This window comes from Calypte anna, chromosome 1 (genome assembly GCF_003957555.1).
Source record: "Calypte anna isolate BGI_N300 chromosome 1, bCalAnn1_v1.p, whole genome shotgun sequence".
Taxonomy (NCBI): domain Eukaryota; kingdom Metazoa; phylum Chordata; class Aves; order Apodiformes; family Trochilidae; genus Calypte; species Calypte anna.
The window spans coordinates 141,607,551-141,627,874 of record NC_044244.1 but is presented as its reverse complement, the minus strand read 5'-3'; the positions used below and the strand labels follow the sequence as shown (position 1 = coordinate 141,627,874).

General features: G+C 37.2%; 1 protein-coding gene across 1 annotated transcript in view; it reads left to right on the top strand.

Moving 5' to 3' along the window:
* The window catches only part of MYO16 (myosin XVI), a 285,335-nt gene extending 266,596 nt beyond the window's left edge, over nt 1–18,739 (top strand). Inside the window, exons 34-35 of the mRNA XM_030458595.1 lie at nt 3,340–3,431; nt 18,506–18,739. Of these exons, the coding sequence (XP_030314455.1) occupies nt 3,340–3,431; nt 18,506–18,739 (326 nt within the window). The remainder of the gene's footprint in view (nt 1–3,339; nt 3,432–18,505) is intronic.
* The last annotated feature ends 1,585 nt before the right edge of the window (nt 18,740–20,324 follow it).

Sequence of the window (20,324 nt, the reverse complement as noted above, 5' to 3'; positions counted from 1 at the left end):
TCTGTATGTAAATGGAGAATCATGAAATAACATCTAAGGCTTGGGGAATGATGTATGGACACAGCTGTAAAGATCCAGAGACTCTGGTGTTGCTGCTATGGATTTGCAAATATGAATGTTGGAAGCCAAGACCAGTTTGGGATAGTAGATTTTATGAGACTAGAGGTTCTGTGCAACCACAGAACCGTTGCTAGATGCCCATTAAGCTAGATCTCAGCATTTGAGATAAAAGCTATTTATCTGGAGGGTCATGAGAGGAGTATCTGAGGAGTATCTCCTGAGAGCAGTATCTCATCACTAAGAGGAGAACAGGGCAGAAGTGGGAAATAGGAAGCATAAAAAGAAAATCAGGGCTTGAGTGTGGGACCTTCCTTTGAAGCAATAGAAACTGCATTAGGTGGATTAAGTAGGTAAAGGATTGGGTTTCTAGTTTAAATACCCATATTGCTAGGTACTATATTCCTGAAAAAATATTTTCCTGTGAAAATAAATGGAATGCATTTCTTTCGTTCAACTTCTGCAGTTAGAGATCATAGACTGAATCATATTTTTTACTATAATTTTCACCACCACATATAACTGTATTAGTAATGTTAGCAAGCATTATTTTGCCCCCCAATTGCCAAATTAGACTTACGTATGGTAACTTGAGAATAGTTGCAAGAAAGCCTAGTCCAGATGGTGTAATTCTGTGCTCCAGCCTGAACCCCAGATTAAATTATGTTCTTATTCTGCCCCTGCCACTGCTAAACTGATGCTTCCAACCTTGTGCTGAATTAAGCAAGGTCTTATTCAGTGCACAGCTGTGGTATCCTAATATTTACTTAGGTGTATGGAAAGGAAAACTCTCAGAATGTAATCAGCTCTCCATTTATCTTTCCAAACTCCACCAAGCCTCTGCTTGCCATGTCTGTGAAATTGTGCTGTTACTGTACATGGAAACTTTACTTATTTGATAAGCCCTCTTATGAAAGTCCTTTTCATAGAAATAAACAGAAAATCATTGATAAGCTTAATCTTAACTCAAGGCTGTCATAGATGGTAGATCCTAAAGTATATTGATGTAGTGCAAAAGCAATCTTTTTCAAACTGTGCTGCTGCCCTAGGAAAGTATTTTCATTCATTTCTAGTGGTCTAGAATAATTAAAATATTTTATATTCTGTGTTTTATTTGAACTAAATTAATAACACTTACTTTAAAAATAGCATTTTGCATTAGAATCTAGATAATTTTGAATTACTTTTTTGAGATGTATCCAAAATGAATCCATGTAAACCAATTATTAGTTCAGGAAATTGTTTGAAAAAAAAATTAGTCTGGATTGAAAACACCTGGATTTTTGGAAGCAAATTTATTCGAAGCATCTAATTTGACCAAAAAGATGTGATTTGGCAGGGGGGAATTTTAGGTTGCAAGAGGGGGAACTAAACATACATAAGAAACGAAGAGTGGTTACTCTCATATGTCTTACAAACCCAGTATGCTGAAGACCTGGAATATCAGACATTGCCCCAGTACATATCTAAGATATCATGGACCAGCTTCAAAATGTGATAACTCCACCCTGAAATAACAGATAATTCAAATCACTGAGAAAAGAGGATCAGACCAAAGAATAGAATAGGAAGTCCCTCCACCAGGCAGAAAAGGACTGAAATACTGAATATTCACAAGATTTGACCCGGCTTCTGAGCTTGCAAGCAGGGGTTCTGCCTTCTTCACTGCCTCTGTGTGTCCCATGGAAGTCCAGATGATTAGAAGCTGTAGAAAAATATCCATATTTATGAACACTTTGTAGAAACTTCATTCAGAGGAACAAATAAAGATACCCATCTGTCCATAGTTACAAAGCTGTGGAGATGCACAATTATAAGGCAGAAGATAAGAGCAGGATAGAGAGCAGTAAGTATGTCTGTGTTCAATTTCTCTCACAAAATCAGTTTTTTTTGTGGGATTATTGCTGCAGTTTATATTTTTATGAGTTAAATCACGTATCAATAACCCTATAAGAGTTAACAACTATTTATTGAAAAAAAAATTAAAAATAATAATGAAAACAGCAGGGTGGAAGACAAGAATTTTTCACAGTGTAGCTGCTATGTTAGTTTTGTGACTCGACAAGAAACTGAACATGAACATGAAGCACAATACCTCATGCAGTATATAATCCCGTAAGTAGCTTATGATTAATTTCATTTGTACTTTGAATTGTTTGCATTATGATTCTGTAAATGTTGTGTGTAATATGCAGAGTGGAGCTTATTTTTTGTTATCTAAGAGTTACATATCAAAGCCCAGAATCACCTTGCTTAGTTTTAGCCACAGAAAAGGCAGATATGTAGTCTAATCAAATACTACGCGTGAGATGTCATATCATCCATTTCTAGTTAAGTGAATCTCATGTGATCTACTGAGAAATATTCAACCTGCATATTTCTTGCCAGGATGAATCCTCTTCTCACAGTAGCTAACTCTGTTCTTCTCACTAAAGAAGGAGCAGTGGTACATGCTTTATGGAAGCTGTAGTAGCATGAATATTTGCAATGCATGCTATGCAAAGCAATATCAAATTTCCTGTATTCCAGACCTACCATGGTGCCTTATCCTAGTTTTTGAGGGGCTTCATTACACTTGCCATGGTTCTTCTTCTGTCTGCTTCTCCTCATAGTGCCTTCCAGATCCTCTGTAGTGCTGTGTGAACCATCTTCCCAGTCTGGCAGAAATGGTGGGGAAGCATCCGCAATGAGCCCCTCTCTGTGCAGAGGAATTTGTTTCTGGTGTCTACAAAAGGAGACTTCCTGGCTCTTTTACACTGGGTGACTGGTTTTTACACAGCTAAATTTTGTGCAGATAATTCTCACATGGAGAGTGCAGAATACCTACAAGAATTGCCAAAACATTCTGTACTGAGGAGATGAAGTTTTAAGTCCTGACCCTACTCTTAGCTTCCTGCTGTGACCTAGAGATTTTAATCTGAGAGCAGCCCACTGGTATTCCCTTTGCATTTCTCCTGCTATGAAAAAGATCCAGGGAAGAGGAGCCAGGGATTTCTGCATTGCAGGAGGAATCCCTGGCCAGTGTGTAGGTAATGTGTTATTTGTAGGCTCTTTCAGTACAATTGCTCCTTCTGTAAAGCAGCATGCATATCTATGGTGCTGTTCATACTTGGTAAACAATAATTGTTCCTTTTGCATTAAGCACGGAAACAGTAAATATCCAGGCTAACCTGATTTTTTCATTCTTTTTTGGTATACAATGGATCAAGGTCTTTTGGATCTCATGCTGAAATCAGCCAATGCATAAAGATCAGATTATAAATCAGTGTTGTTTTGCTTTAGGTTTACCAGAGGAAAACGAATATTCAAGACTGTCGGCGAGTACTACATCAGGCTCATCAATTCAAAGACACAGGGAGAGCCACACTAGTCAGGTAAATATTTCATTGGCATTCTACTAGACCCAGTAAAAGGGGAAAAATCATAGCAAAAAGTGGAAAGTAATTGGCTTGATTTAAATTTCTCTTTTGGTATTGAAAGATGCTGACTTTTTTTATAGGTTTGTATTGAGCTAAGGACAACAATGGATTTATTCCTTTTTTTGTTTGTTTTCTTTCTTTCTTTTTTCTGGTAGGATAATCATCCTGAAAGAGTCTCATAGGAGAGTTCAAAGTTTGTGAAATTTACTGTTGCTTGTTGTGAGGATGGTATTTTTCAGGCAGGAAAAATGTCTGTTTACTCTGAGAGGACCAAGATATTATCACTCTCAAGGTATTCATTCATATCAGAAAAAATTACATGATAACGAACCTCCTAGGAATAAATGCATAATTATATCATCCTTCTGTGTATAAAAGCAGTGAAGATTTTAAAATCAGTCTTCACTGTTTGTATACAAATATCAATAAGCAAAAATTAAAATCAAATTATCTATCAGTTACAACAGCAATAGGTACTGAGGTATTGTAAAGTTCACACTTTGGTTCTTTCAGAATTTCTTTTTAGTTAATATTGCTTTTAAATAACAGCACAGGATGAAGTTTGATGTGCATTAAATGAACAAAAAAGAATGAAATTTGTCATCATATGTTTTCTTCATTCTTTCTTCAGCATTATATATTTAATGTGAAACGCTTTACTTTCTAAATAGTCCATTCAGGCATGAAGGTATTCAAGCGATTTTGTTTTCTTTTATTTTTTCATTACGATGGTATCCATGTACTATCCTGCTGTCTTAAGTCTACTTTTCTAAAATGGTAGTCCCAAGTCATTTTCTCAAGATCAGAATTTTAATGTAAGATTTTTTCAGGAAAGACAAATATAATTCAAGGAGAAAATATGGTGCATCTGAGAGGAATTTCCTCCACAGAAACTTTCATTAACCACTGGTTTAGTTTCCAGACTATTTTACTAGGAGATAGGTGAAGTGCTTTATCACATTGAAAAGCTACTCGGTGTCCACAGAGGAGAGCTGGCATTTCATTACTTTAAAAAAATGGTCCTGACCAAGATAATTGATGTTTGGCTATTGACTCTAACAGGAGTGGGATTCAACCCTTCAACATCATTCTTAGAGTAAAAGTAACTTTGAAAAAAGAAAAAATTAACTGAGTATGTGAGCAAACTAGTACAAAAGTCTTTACTTTTGTGAAGTCTATACAACTGTCCAAAGCACAGGCATTAATACAGCACCAAGTGATTCTTCCCCTATACTCAGCCCTGGTGAGGCCACACCTCAAGTACTGTGTCCAGTTCTGGGCCCCTCAGTTCAGGAAGGAGATTGAGGTGCTGGAGCAGGTCCAGAGAAGAGCAAGGAGGCTGTGAAGGGATCCAGCACAAGTCCTTTGAGGAAGGGCTGAGGGAGCTGGGGGTGTTCAGAGAAGGTGGGAGAAGAGGAGGCTCAGGGGAGACCTCATCACTCTCTACAACTCCCTGAAAGGAGGGGGTAGCCGGGGGGGGGGTTGGTCTCTTTTCCCCAGTAGCTCTCAGTAAGACAAGAGGGCATGGACTTAAGCTCTGCTGGGGGAGGTTTAGGTTAGATATTAGGAAGAGATTCTTTACAGAGAGGATGATCAGGCATTGGAATGGGCTGCCCAGGGAGGTGGTGGTGGATTCTCCATCCCTGGAGGTTTTTAAGAGGAGAGTGGATGTGGCACTCAGTGCCGTGGTCTGGTAACCACAGTGGTAGTGGATCAAGGGTTGGGCTTGATGATCTGAGGTCCTTTCCAACCCAGCCGATTCTATGATTCTATGAAAAACTGTCCTGAGACAACAGCCAGTGCTATGTTAAGCTCTTCAGATACATGAGGGAGGCCCTGGCAGACATAGGCACCAGCCAGTCTCCTATGCACTCTTCTCTGGCTCTCAAAATGTGCTTTGACCATACTGTGAAAAAATACAGGTCTATAATCTCCAGATCAGTTTATTGCATGAAGATATGGGATTATACAGATGATGAGAGGCAATGTTTTGAATTGTCTCTGTTACATCTTTTAATGATCAACCAAACACTTCTTAGGCATGTGAGTGGCCAAAGAGCCCTCTCTAGTGAATGAAAAATCGAAGTCACAGATATTGCTCATGTTATAAACCTCACACAGTGAGGTTTTATCCTGGAGTACCTTACTTTTATCCTGGAGTACCTTACACTTCTGTTGCTAAAATGCTTGCCAGGGATCAAGGTGGATCATGTTTAAATTACTACATCTGTGCAGTATACGGAGAGTTAAATGAACTCGTACAGGGGAGCCATTTATCTTCTTATCTTTGCAAATGGAAACTGTATCCTTATGTGAAATGAGTCTGCAGCATTTAAATGCTTTATTTTAGAAGCAAGCTTTTAACCATTTACAAACTTCTATTTTTGATTTTTCCAGAACCTCTTGCCAAAAGCGGAACACAATTTCAATTCAGTACTTTGAAATGTCACTTTTCAGTAAATAGATGTTTTGCCAAAATGTTTCATGAATCTTTAAAATAGATTCCGTGCCATGTACATGCAGGGATGATCCTTAAATGCAAGCTCAGTTAGAACTGTGAAAAGTTTACAGAAGAAACATGGAGTGCTGTGATTTTTGATACAATTGTTCTAATGAATAAACAGCTTCCAAAATGGTGTTGCCAAAAGAAAAAAAAAAAAAGAAAAGAAAAGAATCTTTCTCATCCAAAAAAAGGAAATTTAAAACAATCTTTTAAAAATCTGTGCTCACAGGCCTAAGAATTCTTGCTGAAAAAAAGCATTCCTCACCATTTCCAAAGCATGGCATATATTTGAAATTGTTGGTTTTAATTACAGTTGACATTTCTTAGCATGCTGCTGCTGACTCTAAGAGCACACAACCCTATTGTAAAATCCTTGCCAGGCTTCACTGCAGTAAACTTATTACTTTAGAGTAATTCTTGCACAGACGTATGAAATAGGACAGATTGCTGCACAGAACTGTGAAGGTTCTGATTGACTAATTGCTTTCTAGAGAGAAACATAGACTAGGTCCTTGGATTTCTTGGCAGGCACTGTCATTTCAATAAAAAAGAAACCGATTCATTAGTTATAACAGATTTCTAATATTTATGCTTGCTTTTTTTTTTTTAATTTAATTTTATTTTATTTATTTATTATTTAATATCTCCCTGCTAGTTCCTTACTGAAGTGACAGGAGCTAATTTCATTTTTGTAGTCAAGGCTCATGCATGCAACTAAAGTTTAGGCATCGTGGCATGTGGTACCATCATGTTGTCACATCAGGTGACAATTACCTGCATCACTGCCCAATACTTCCTGCATGCTGCAGACCTACACACTTCAGAGACCAAATTCTTCAGCTCAGTATCTCTTGACATGTATCATAAAAAGCAGCCTTTTAACAAACATTTTGAAAGCAATTACCAAGTATAAAATACGTTGATGTGAATTCAGCAAATTAAGTGATCAACTCTAAAGTCAAGTCTGCTGAAACCAACCAAACAAAAAGTTTGCTGTTGGCCACAAATACTACTTTTCTAGGACAATGATAAATATTGAAAACAGTTGCTTAAGTACTAACAAAATGTTTCTCATTTGAAAGTAATGGAATAAAATTCATCTTTTTTCTGCTTAAAGAAAAGGGTAGAGTATTAAAAATAAAATACTGTTTTTTTCTTCATCAGAAATGAAAGAGCTTATATCAAAAGAAATTAGTCTTGCACTTTAAAGAACATCAATAAACTATGTGGTTTTTTTCAACTGATATCCTTGTCTTCATATTGCTTTGTGGCTGTATGCCTGTACAGTTATTGATTTCCAAGTAATTACAGCTGCAGATTACAAGTAACACATGAAAACATAAAGAGCATAACATTTGATATAGCAGGGTAGCATCATCTTCATCCGTAATGAAGATTAAGTTTGAATAATTGATTTGTGGGTCAAAGCACTCAGAATCAGTTATGCAGAAGCTTCATGCATTTTAGTTCTTTTAGATAGCAGATTTTTCAGAAAATATTTGTTAGCCAGAGCCCCGTATATTCTTTTTACCAACTCAGGATGCCAGTTTCCAAGCATTTTATGTTTTCCCTGAAAAACAAAACATATTAGTCAAAGGAATCTTCTAAATATAAACTAGAAATCCACAGTAATATGGTACTGCAAGAAACAATATCCAGGTCTGCCCCAACAAGAAAATCTACTTTGCTCTTAACAACTGAGCCCGAAAATATCAACTGCAGGTACTGCATCTGGCTGATCTTCTGCAGAAGGCCTTTTGGTAGCTGTGCTGCTCCCTGAAGAGCTGAAAATTAGGAAACTTTCATTTCCAAATTTGATTTTAAATTACCGATTAAAAAATACTGAGATGCTTATTGTGAATTGCTTCAGTGATTTGTTTAAACATTTCAGGACTTTCAAATGTGCCTGGATCAATAGTCTTGAATTCGTATCCCAAATTTTCTCCCAGAGGCATAGACACCACCAACTTCTTCTAGTTGTTTCTAGTGTAATCTTGCTTGCACAGAAAATTTGGTTCTGACTAAGAGTCATTTCTATTCAATCATGCTCCAGGACATGATCTCAAAGCATACTGGAGACTCCACCCATGTTGAAACTGCTTAGCAGAGCCCAAACCTCTTCTAATATAAAAAAGCTTTGTAAGATATTACCTCTGTGCTTCTTTTTTACATGAAGAGTTTCTCAATTCCTTAACCAGTCCAATGTGCTCTCTTCTCCAAACTGTATTTATTGCTTCCTCTGTTCTCGATAGCTTCTATGTGTGTGTTTGTTTGAACGACAGAGCATGAGGACTGTTGAAATAAATAAGTTATTTGGAGCGTCAGCAACAGCAGCAAGATGAAACAGTCAACAAAATTGAGAAGGAATCTTAGGCACCTCTCACAAAAGTGAAGGGCCCTTGTCATCTTCTTTTTCACAGACTCAGAACTGGTTTTGGGTTTTTTTAATTTATTTTTGGAAAAATATTTTAAAGTTGTTATTAACATTGACTACAAAGTGGGATGTGGTGTGAGAATGAAGAAAAGCAGGCCAGAGAAAAGACTCCTTGTTTGTTACGTGGGCAGCAAGAAGCAACATGGTCTGTCTGTGACAGGATGAGATGGACAACCTGGAGATAATGAACAGATGGGAACTGAGGGGCAGATTAAAGACTAGAGAGATAATAAGCATGTGTGTGGGGTGGGAGTGGGGAGTAAAACAGACACCAGAGAAAGGGTGATTCAGAAAATAAAGTTGGAGGAACAATGAAATGCTTCATAGAGAAGTTAAATAATAAATGGAATATGGGATTTAGGAAGAGAAAAGAAGGAAGGGTGAGAGAGAAAAAACAAAACACAGATGTGAAAAAAATTATGAAAAGGAAGATTAAAATAAAATTAAAATTAAAAAAAAAAAAAAAAAAAAAAAAAAAAAAAAAAAAAGAGGGAAAGAATCAAGGCACAAGAGCAGAGGGTGATGGAGTAAAAAAAGAGAGGTACCAAGGAGTAAAAAACTAGAAAGTCTATGTGAAAATCCAGCTATCCAAGAAGAAAGGTACAAAAATTACCATTAAAAAGTGCAAAGCCTCATGGTGCAGTTTACTTTTCTACAAATAAGCAAGCAGCTCATCATCCTAGTAGATCAAATAATATCAGACACAGATGACACCCTGGCATAAGACTTTGGTTACCCACTTCTGAAACATGTTTTATCAGTCATGTGATCAAAGAGGTAAGATTAAAAAATGGTGGTTATTTTTTTCCATATTGCTATATTAAAAAAATCTGCCGGCTTATCTCTTCTATTTTGTTTAAACCCCATCGTGCAGGTTGGCAGATTGCAGTAATATAAGAGCCAACAGCTGACAATGAAAAATTGGAAATGTCTTTTCATATTCGTGAAGAATGTATTTATTGTTTCATTATAGCTTAAGCCATAGCTCTTATTTCATGAAATCTCACTGCTTTCAGCAGTCTCTTCCTTCAGAAATAGCTGCATATTCATTAAAGTTTCAAGGACCTTCTTTGTTCCTACTTGATTTAATATTTGTTGCCAATCACTTCTTTTGTTGACTGTTCAAAAGTTAAAAAAAAAAATGAATAGTCAAGAATACAATGTGTTGCTACACCCCACCCATTGTCACAGTTCTAAACACTGGGCTCCAACATTTGTTATTAATGTCTGTCGTGTTTGCCTATTAGCTGGAAGTAATCTTTGATCATCTTTGAAGCAAAATGTGGCAATCAAACAAGTCTGGTGTAATAAAAAAAAATCACTAATGCCTTTGTAAACACGTAGCATCCAAGAGAAGGAATAGAGTGTTATACATTTAGCATTGATCTGAATCAGTATCTCTCTCTGAATTGTGTTTTGTTTATTGTTTTGACAGTAATGTCAAATAATTCTCTTTGTAATGTCACACACAGACAAAAATCAGGTCTTGTAACAGAGTGCAGCTTTATTTTTGGAAAACTTACAGTCACAGACATGTGCCTTATAGATTAAATGGCATAAGGTAACACTTAGTATAAATTCATCTGTAGGTTCAGTAGCTTGTGTTTCTGTGTCAAAGATTAGTGCCCCTCTCCTCAGCAAGTATGTCCTGGGTCTGACTACTGTGACCTCTAAAAGAGGAAGTTCAGAGCCTCCTCTTTGGACCAGTAGATGCCTCAATCAGCTTCCTACACATTTGAAGCTCCTTTTCACATTGAAGCTCCTGCCACAAGGCTGTGAGTATTGAGGAGAAGGGAACAAATCCTTCTGAGAGGCACCCCTGTGCCCTCCTTAAATTCAGGTGTTTGGCTAAAGTGTAGTTATTCCTCTTGAGCTGTTTCAGTGGCCAATGGGCCACCTCAAAAGGTTGGTTCAGATTTGAGTTCAATGGGAGTGGTGTCTCCCACCCCCCTGACAGCACCTGTGGAGAATGATTTCACTTTTTACTTCATCATAAGTGCCTGGTGTGAGAGAATAAGTTGGGCCCTCTGCCCTTCCTTTTCTTGCCATCACACACTACCACATACCTGTAGATGAGTAGAGATTTAGACAGCCAACACACCACATATTAAGTGATGTTGGCTTCTAATCTGTTGTTTGGTTTTTTTTTTTAACTAAAAGTGTTGGGATTTTACACGAGAAAGGCTAATATACAACATTAGTAAGTACAAGTTGATGATTGTTTTTGTAATTACTTCAAAAGTATCATGGCAAAACTGAACCTCTAACTGTTCAAGTAAAACATCTCCATCAAATTAATACCAAGAAGCAGCAGTGATCCATTAAGTAGCAAAGTGATTCAGATTCTCAAATATTTTTTTTAGATTATGTACAAAGTGGTATCAGCATTGTTAAGTCAGCTGTTCTGAAGATCTCTACAATGAATGATTTGTTTTCAGAACTCATTTTTAGAAAGACAGAATTGCTATCTTGAGCAACTTTTTCTCAAGCATCCATGGCGAATTAGGAGCATGCCTCAGAAATGAAATATTTCCTTAGGGGAAAAAAACCAACCGACCAACCAAAACAAACAAAAAAACCCCAAACCACAGTATGTCTCAATATACGTTGGTGGTTTATTCACTCTGGGACCATGTCATTTTATAGCTAATATAAAAAGTATAGGTTTGATAGACACTTAGCCAAAACAAATAATAATTAAATAAATAAATGGAAGATCCAAATAAGCAAACAAAATACACCTTTGTTTTGGATATAGCATTCCCAGCCCAGGGAATCTCAGTGCCTGACATGCTGTCATACATTCGTGAACATTGCCTACCTTTGTCTAATACTTTCTACCAGATTACACTTTACAGCAACACTCAGGATTGGTGTACTGCTTTTATTTTGCAGATATAGTATCTTTCTTTGATTGCTGAAATACCTCCAAGCTGTACGGAACATTATTAACCTAATTAATTGAGAATGTTGTGGTCCCAAGCATGTTACTACTTTACTGAAGGAAAGGTACAAGAGGAAAGGAGACCAAGCCATGCTTTTATAACTAATATGTATTCCTGCAAGTAAAAAAAACTTTAAAATAATAATAAGGAAAAAATACCAAATAACACTCCAAAGCAAACAACCTTCTCCAAAAAAATCCAAAGCAAAACAAAAATCCAAACCAAAACCCAAAACCAGAACAGCCCAAGAGTACGAGAGAAAATCAGACCATCAGACAACTTACAGCAGAACTAAAAGTGAGGTCAGATTGAGAATACCTCTGTCCAAGGCACCAAAGGTGTGCAAAGGAGGCTCTTTCTGATGAAAAGGTGCTGCTTAGGGAAAAGAGAAAGGTGTGGGATGTCTCTTCTGCCAGTGGGAGCTCTCAGCTTCCAGCAGTCTGTGAGGAAGGTCCTTCTGGAGGCAGTGCTCATTTTGCACAGTCATCCTTGGTGGACTTTTCTTCTGGTTTGGTTTGGTTTGGTTTGGTTTGGTTTGGTTTGGTTTGATTTGGTTTGGTTTTCTCAAAAATCATTTCAGAAAACCAAAACAAGGCAAACAGTAGAATTAATTTTTATAGGATGAAGCTTGAGAGTTTTTCAAATGCTATGTGATAACAAAGGGTGGACTGGGCAATCGAAGATGCCTCTGCCTGTCTGGTCTCTGACACCAGAATATCCTGCTTGCAGCATCATCCCCTGACTGGCTCTTGGAAGAAAATAAAATCTGTTCCTCAAAAAACAATCCATGTAGCCAAAAAATGTTTGTTAGAAGGGAAGGCATTCATTTTCTGACTCCTGTGGTGGACTGGTTTTGTTCAGAAGTGTAGTCTGGTTTTAGTTTTCTTTTAATGCAAAGTATGTTACTTTTAAGATTACCCCCAGTTTCTAAATATCAGCAAAGTTATAACTTCCTTTGGTGTGTCATCTGTAAAACATCTGTTCTAAAGCTAGCTTTTTCTTTTGATGTAATAAGAATTTTTAACCAAGAGGGAGAAATATTTTCTTGTTCAGAACTAAGCAATTGCAATATACATATTATATATATACAGTTATAGATTTACCATTTAAATCTATTTAAGCTGGCATGCCTCCTCCAGAGAAATTCCAGTCTTGCACCAGACAGAGCACCTGTCTTTTTTTCCATTGTCTCCAATAAATGCATTTGCCATCCATTTGGATAGTTTTATTTTTGGAGATTGTAAAGTTGCTCCAACAGAAAGAAAAAATCATTATCAGGTTAAATGAACGATTAACTAAAATCACTTTCTGGTTGCATATTAGGTATCAAGTTATTATGTCTGGTGGGTCTGCATCTGCAAGAAAAAAATGCATGTCCCAGCATTCACAAGACAAATCACATGAATCAGCTTAGATCCCAGTGGCACATTTGTATCTGAAGATTTTTAATTGGAATTTAGAAGCGTGTAAACCCATTTATCATAGCTGCTCTCTGCTCCCTGCTGGGGTCTTACATGACCAATGCAGCTTTCCCAATCAAACAAAAATTTACATATTGATTTGATTTATGTTCAGTGCTTGTCTAGGCTTCCTAACACACCCTTAGTTTACTGTGTTCATTCCTCATATATTTTAAAATGGGTATTGTGTAGCTAAGTAACACATAGGGTCGTGATTTTTTTTTTCTTACTGCAATAATTAGTGGGAAAGAAATGCTTTCCTGCTCTGTGCTTTTTTGTCACATACGAAAAAACAAATATACCTGTTTGAACTTGAAGGGTCAAGATTTTTTTTGAGAGATGGCAGTGTGCCTGTCCTGTACTTTAAAAAAAAAAAAAAAAAAAAAAAAAGTGACATGCATGTTTGGAAGTAGTCAGTGTAGGGGCTTATCAGATGCAAAAAGAAACCAGTTCAAAATGAGTGAAATGAGTTCAAAACATTTTTGTGAGAGGTGCATACCTGTCACAGGCTAAAACAGAATGTGTTGGTCTTGTTAATAATGGCATAGAGTAAGACTTATTTGCAGAATTACTGAATGAAGTTATCTCTCTAATTGTGAAATGAGAGGTGAGAATGCCCTCATCACTCTGTCTTTAAAACTGATGATCTGCAGAAGACACACTGGGGTTTGGGAATAGCTTTTGTGGGCTGTAATAAGGATAACTGTTTGTTACCTATTGGTTGCAGGCTGAAATTATTTCTGTTTACGTTTTTAGGCAGCCTGCAAATTGAAGAAGATTAAAAATGAGGTTTGTCAAGGCAGCTCTAATTTCTAAGATAATTATGATAACTTACCAAAATTTTACATTTATTGCATAATTTACTTTAGATCCTGATCAAATTTTAGAAAGGTAGAATCATTGCTGTTCTAGTTGCAGTCTCCCCATGGATTCCATTTTGCTTAACAGCTTAAAATGCTAATGGAAGAGAAATATTATAATGCTGTAATAACTAATTGTGAGCATCTGCTGACAGATACTTCAAGGCACAAACAGTGACAAATCTATTAAAGAAAATAATTGGCAATATTTCTCAGAAGGGAAGATACGGACTAGCTACCTCAAGCAAATGTCTCAGGAGTTTATATGCTACACGTCTCAGGTTTATATGCTACACGTGTTTGTAGGTCTATATTCTGGAATTTTACTAAAACTCAGAGAATCAACTAATACTAGAAATGTAATGCAACATGCAGAGCTACAATTTTTACAAAGCAAATTATTTTTATATTTTAACAAGTCCAGCACAAGTCCTGTGAGGAAGGGCTGAGGGAGCTGGGGGTGTTCAGTCTGGAGAAGAGGCGGCTCAGGGGAGACCTCATCACTCTCTACAACTCCCTGAAAGGAGGGGGTAGCCACAGGGGGTCGGTCTCTTCTCCCCAGTAGCTCCCAGTAAGACAAGAGGGCATGGACTTAAGCTCTGCCAGGGGAGATTTAGGTTGGATATTAGGAAGAGATTCTTTACAGAGAGGGTGATCAGGTATTGGAATGGGCTGCCCAGGGAGGTGGTGGATTCTCCATCCCTGGAGGTTTTTAAGAAGAGACTGATGTGGCACTCAGTGCCATGGTCTGGGAACTGCAGCGGTAGTGAATTGAGGGTTGGACTTGATGATTTCAGAGGTCCTTTCCAACCCATCTGATTCTGTGATTCTGTGATTCTATGATTCTAACATCCAAGAACATAATTAATTTCTTTTCATTCTTTGGAGAATAGTAATAGAGGAAGTAATGCAAACACAAATAAAAATATTTTTTAAAAATTAAACCCTACTCTTGGCCAGGGAGAGAGCAAAGTTAGATGAAATTCTAAAAAAGACTTAAGTGAAATTAATAAATCCCTGATTGACAAACACATTTAATGAGTCCTTTAGGCATAGCTTAATGATTAACACTGTGTTGCAGTTGACACACAGAGAATATAAGCTCTGTGTTCCTTCTGAATGTTACAAAAAATATTCTCTGTAAACTTATAATACTTGATCTTTTGATATGGAAATAATTCTCTGCTATTGTAGAGCAAAGTCTGTAAATAACTCAAATTAAAGTTAATTTTAAATGGGCCTGTTAATCTTTTTATCTATCATACCTTTTCTCATGGATGATTTAAAATGTGAAACTTTCAACTTTGTATAATTAAAAAATCAATGAATGTTTTAACTAGCCTGAGAAATAAGGCTATAATTAAAATAATTTACTGACTTATAGCAACTCATCTTGATTCTAAGGCAAAGTTGAAATCCAGTGTGTCTGCTTCAGGCTATAAAATGGAATTTAGGCAGAATTTAGAAGCCTAAATCCAGAAGGCAACTCAGGGACTCATTCTCCAAAGACTGTGCAAAACTTAAATGTGTGGAACTCAGTAGGCAAAATCATGCTTTGAGATTTTCATGGATTCCAGCACACAAAGTGTTCTGTGTCCAAGTCACCCTCTCATTTGTGATCAAACCACAAGGGACACCGTCTGAAGGATTTTACTTTAACATACTTATCACACATGGACAGCACACCTCAGAGTCCACCTCTTGTAAGTCACAGTGTCCTCTCAACATGTGGGAACTCACTCTCTTCCTTAATGTCAAAGAAATCAAATCCCAATATGCTCTAAGCACTATCTAATGGTGAAAGTCCCTCCATGCATAACCTGATGGGACTGTGCCTTTGGGGCTCTCTCAACAACCAAATTCCATGATTCCAGTAGAAGAGCACTTCCTTCTGTGGTCTGGGAGTTTGGGCTATGAGGTAAGAGGAATGAATCCTGGGGTCTTTTCCCTAGGCTTCTCATTGTTAATTTTTTTTGTTCCAATTGCCATATTTTTGTGGTGGAAAACAGGGATTTTTTTTAACTGCTTCAATCCACTGCAACTACTACTGAATAGCCTGGGTAACTCCACACACTACTCTCTTGGGTCCCTCTTTGATGCTTGAGCTTTTCTCATTTTCTCAGTAAGGACTCTGGATACCAGGCATAGGGATGGTGTTTCTACCAGAAGGCAGGGCTGTTAAATGCTAAATGTTAAATGCTGTATTCAAATGCCATTTATGTCTTTCACAAATTCTATTTTGCTCATGTCTGATTGATCACTGACACTGAGTAGGAAAACCCTGGTGTAGAGTCGATACGATCTCTATCCAGTAATAGTTGAAATTGTTTGTTCAGTGTTCATCGGAAATATTGGTAGTCTTAAAGTAATTACTTCCCACACATCTCATTCACTCTTCACAAAATACTTGTTCCACTACCTGAAAGGGGCCTGCAGAAAAGCTGGGGAAGGACTTTTTACAAGGTCATGCAGTGATATGACAGGAGGTAAAGTCTTCAAGGTGAAAAAGGGTAGATTTAGATTATGAATTTGGAAGAAATTCTTTCCTGTGAGGGTGGTGACACAGTTGAACTGATTGCCCAGGGAAGCTGTGGCTGCCCCCTCCCTGAAAGTGTTCCAGGCCAGGTTGGATGGGACTTTGAGCAATCTGGTCTAGTGGGAGGTGTCCATGGCCATGGCAGGATGGTTGGAATTAGATGACCCTTGACATTCTTTCCAACCCAAGCCATTCTGTGATTCTGTGGTATAAAATAATAATAATAAAGAAGCATAGTTTGCTACTTCACATTGTGCTTCATGTGAAATTATTCAGTAAATCTTTTCTATAAAGTATATGAATAATAAATCTTTTGCTTGTCACAGTTTTAATCACTAATGGAAAAGAAAAAAGATATCATCTTCAAATAGATCTAATTACATTCATTGATTCATTTAAAGCTTTGCTACTTCTTGTGCCCTTTCCTTCATTTCATTTCCACTGGATTTCCATTGCACATACTTCATTTATGTTGAAATACAAATTTTTTCCAGCTTACTTTACCAGATCAGTCCCATTACCAAAAGAGATGCGAGATATTTTTCCACCCCTTGTTTAAAAATGCAATAAAAGATATGCTCATTTGTGGATTGGACCAACATTTGTCCACTATGCACTGGAAAATGAGCTGTATAGTGAAAATGCTGACCAAACATTAATCTACAGCTTGCATAAGTAGGGTTGGGATAATAAAGCTTCTTCAGTGCCTATAAGCTATAAATAGGATACATTTGTCAACTGCCTTGCCTAGGCAAATTGTAGTGGCTTTTCACCCTGCACCTGTGAGCTTTTGTGTTCTAAGAATAGCAGTGGAGCTGTTTCTTTTCAAATACTTTTGTTCATTCTTTATTAGAGTCACGCTATCAAACTTTTGTCACCTGAGCACACCCAATATCACAGTTACAAAGTGCCTGATTTTTTACAAGTATACTTATCTACCAGTGTTCAGGCACTCATTAATCATCAGCCTTTCATTATTTATCTCAGCAACTCTTTCATATTAAAGTTTTTCAGTGACAGTCTAACCCAGCTTGGTTTTTGTATATTCCAGCACCTCTCTGAGAAACATCCCTAACACAAGTTCAGGAAATGCCTAAAATTTAGGTTCAGATAAGGTGTCTAAATTGGGAAGAATGGATTCCAACCTACCTGTTTTATAAACTGAGTTATGCACATCATTTAAACCCACAAAAATCCATAGAAATTGGACACAGTAAGCCACAGTGTCTCCCAAACCAGACACCTGCTTTATAGCATAGAAACATTTGACATGTCTTTCTGAATAGTTTCCAGTTATAAACTTTTCATTTGCCTTCTAATCTTTCCTGCCCACAGTGGGAAAAAAAAAAAAAATTGTTCAGGTGCACAAGAAGTCTATGATATCCCTCTAACAAATCTGTGGAACATGTCATTTTCCTTTGCGTCACTCAGAAGTTGTGGTGGATTTTGTGTAAACATAAAGCAAAGAGGTTTTTATTTCATATTCATGTGCAATTGGGACAGCACCAAAACATCTTATCTGAAGTCTTCAAATGCTTTCAATTTTTCTTCTTATTCTTAAAAATGAAGAATTTACAACTGTATGGGAAATTATAATGCCTTTTATTATGACATTCTATAGATTAAAGCATTTTTCTTTGTAGTATCAACCAACCAGAAATTAAACAGGTTCCAAAATGATCTTCAGGCATCTCATGTAAAGGCTCCTTCCTTCTCTGGTAGCACCTGTCAGAGATCTGAGTCACCCAGCAGGCAGCTGGAACAGCTGTGGTACAAATGAGAGCAGCTTTCCCTCAGCCAAAGTGTAGAACTTGAGTGCTTACCCACATGCATCTATTTATTTCCTTAATTTTAAGTTTTAGAATGGAAGCATTCACAAGCACTGGGCATCCAGCATGGCTAAGCCAGGGCACACAGTAGCAGTCTCAGGATTTCTGTTCATCATCCTTCTAGAATGTGTGGATGAGCTGATAATACTCCTTGGTGACCTTGGTAAATAATGGATGGAGAGCAGAAGGTGGTTCCTTGCTGACACAGGGCTTGGAAGTATAAACCACCTCTCATGAGTTCAAGGGGAGGTTGTTTTGCTGAAAGTCATGGTTGTACATCACTTTACATGTCACTGATGTTTTTACAGAGAAAATGGGACCTGAATCTTCCCATGGTTTACATCCATGACAGGCAGAGGATCCTGTGTGAGCTATCACTCAACATGGATGCTGTGGTTTTGCACTACCAAGAGAATTAACTTTACCACCTTTTTTTTATTTTTATTTCCTTCTCCCTAACAGGTTATTCATCAGCTTAGACTTTCAGAGAATGAGAGTGTGGCTCTGCAAGAGCTTCTAGACTGGAGGAGAAAGCTGTGTGAAGAGAGAGAAGACTGGCAGCAAATCTTGCACAACACTGAGCAAAGAATCACAGCCCCACCTCCACCCCCTTGTAAAAAGCCAACACTGCTGAAGAAGGTCGAAGATACCTCCTGTAACAGACTCTCTTCAGGCATATGGGATACCACTATCTAATTCAGACGTGTTTGCAGACTGTTAGGAATGAAACCATCTAATGACTTCAATCTGCACAATCAGCAAGTTTTCTTCCCTTCACAAAGTGTGCAGGGTTTTTTTTTATAAGCACTCATTCAAGAGCACAGGATGGAGGAGCTATTTAGATCCGTTGTGTGTGTGTACATGTGTGTGTTTGTTCTTTTCATATATATACACACATACACATATATGTGTGCATCTGTGAGTATATATATGTATGTTTGTGTATATATATGTGGAGACAAACTGCACTATAAGTACTTAGTTTAAAAGTACAAGTCAGTCACTTAAAGTTCTCCCATGGACAATGAAGATACTACCTTAAGCAAATGATAATGGGGAGAAGTGACTGACAGGCATTTTAGAGAGATCAGGAGAATCTGTGTGCACACTGTACAGCTGTTTTATATAGTACAAAAATATGATGTTTCTTGTTCCCCGATGAATGGTTTTATTATATTACATGTATACATATATATATTTCTTTGTAGATGTCTGTGTTCTATTGGTGTTGCAAACCTGAAGATTATTTACATGTTTATTACTGGTGTTTTATAACTTTATTCAATTGGTGCTGTCGTTCTTTCTTCAAAATACAGGTAATAAATTCAGTACTTGTGTTTTTCTTTCATACTTTATGTTCAACAACATACCAAACAGTTTCAACACTGTGTTGTTTTTTTCAGAACTGGCAATATCCTTTCTAAAATCCAATCCTGAGATTCTTGCAAAGCTCCTATATGCAGGTGTGATTCGAAGCTGATCAGTCATGAATCATGAGCAGGACTTCTTTTTGGTGGACCTGGACGTATAAACTGTGAATTCTGTAGTTATATCTCAGATCTTATTTCACTCTGGGTTGTTTAAAATAATGAGTCCCTCGTGTAGTTTATAAGCATGGTTTGAAATTCATACCTGATTACATGTAATGTCAGGTGTCAGTGGAAAGACACATAATGGTAATGAGGTATGAAAAGAGGGCTGTGATTTACTGTTACAAGCCAGAAGGCTTTATGGATATGGGTATATCAAAGGCTTATGTCCTTATGGTGATGCATTTATAACTTAAATTTTCATGTAATGAAATGGTTTCACAAATGGGAGTATTCTAGTTGGTGAACATGAGTTCTGAGCAGTAATGTTAATTTATGAAAAGCATGCTGCTGGAAACTTGTTAGCTACTGCTCAGAACTCTTTGAAATATTGCTTTTCCACTAAAAGGTGTAATTTATATATGCAGCCGAGTATGTTGTCAGGGGCCACTTATTTTAAGTTCTTGGAGTATGCAGAGCCAACATGAAAGAGTCATCTTGGCCGTTTGCCCCATTCCTATTGGGATCCAGGAAAAAGTGCTTGTAATTTTGCAGGTGGATGTAAAACAAATATTTGCTGATGTAAGCTAGGTTTAAAAAAGTGAACTCACCATTGCTTGGAAGCTGTTGGGAAAGGAAAACAACCTGCTTAGAGATGTAGGTTTTTCCATTGTATTTGACAAAAATACAGCTTTAAGTCTGCTGAATGGCAAAAAGCATTCACATGCTTGTTTGGTTTTTTCAGTGGAACA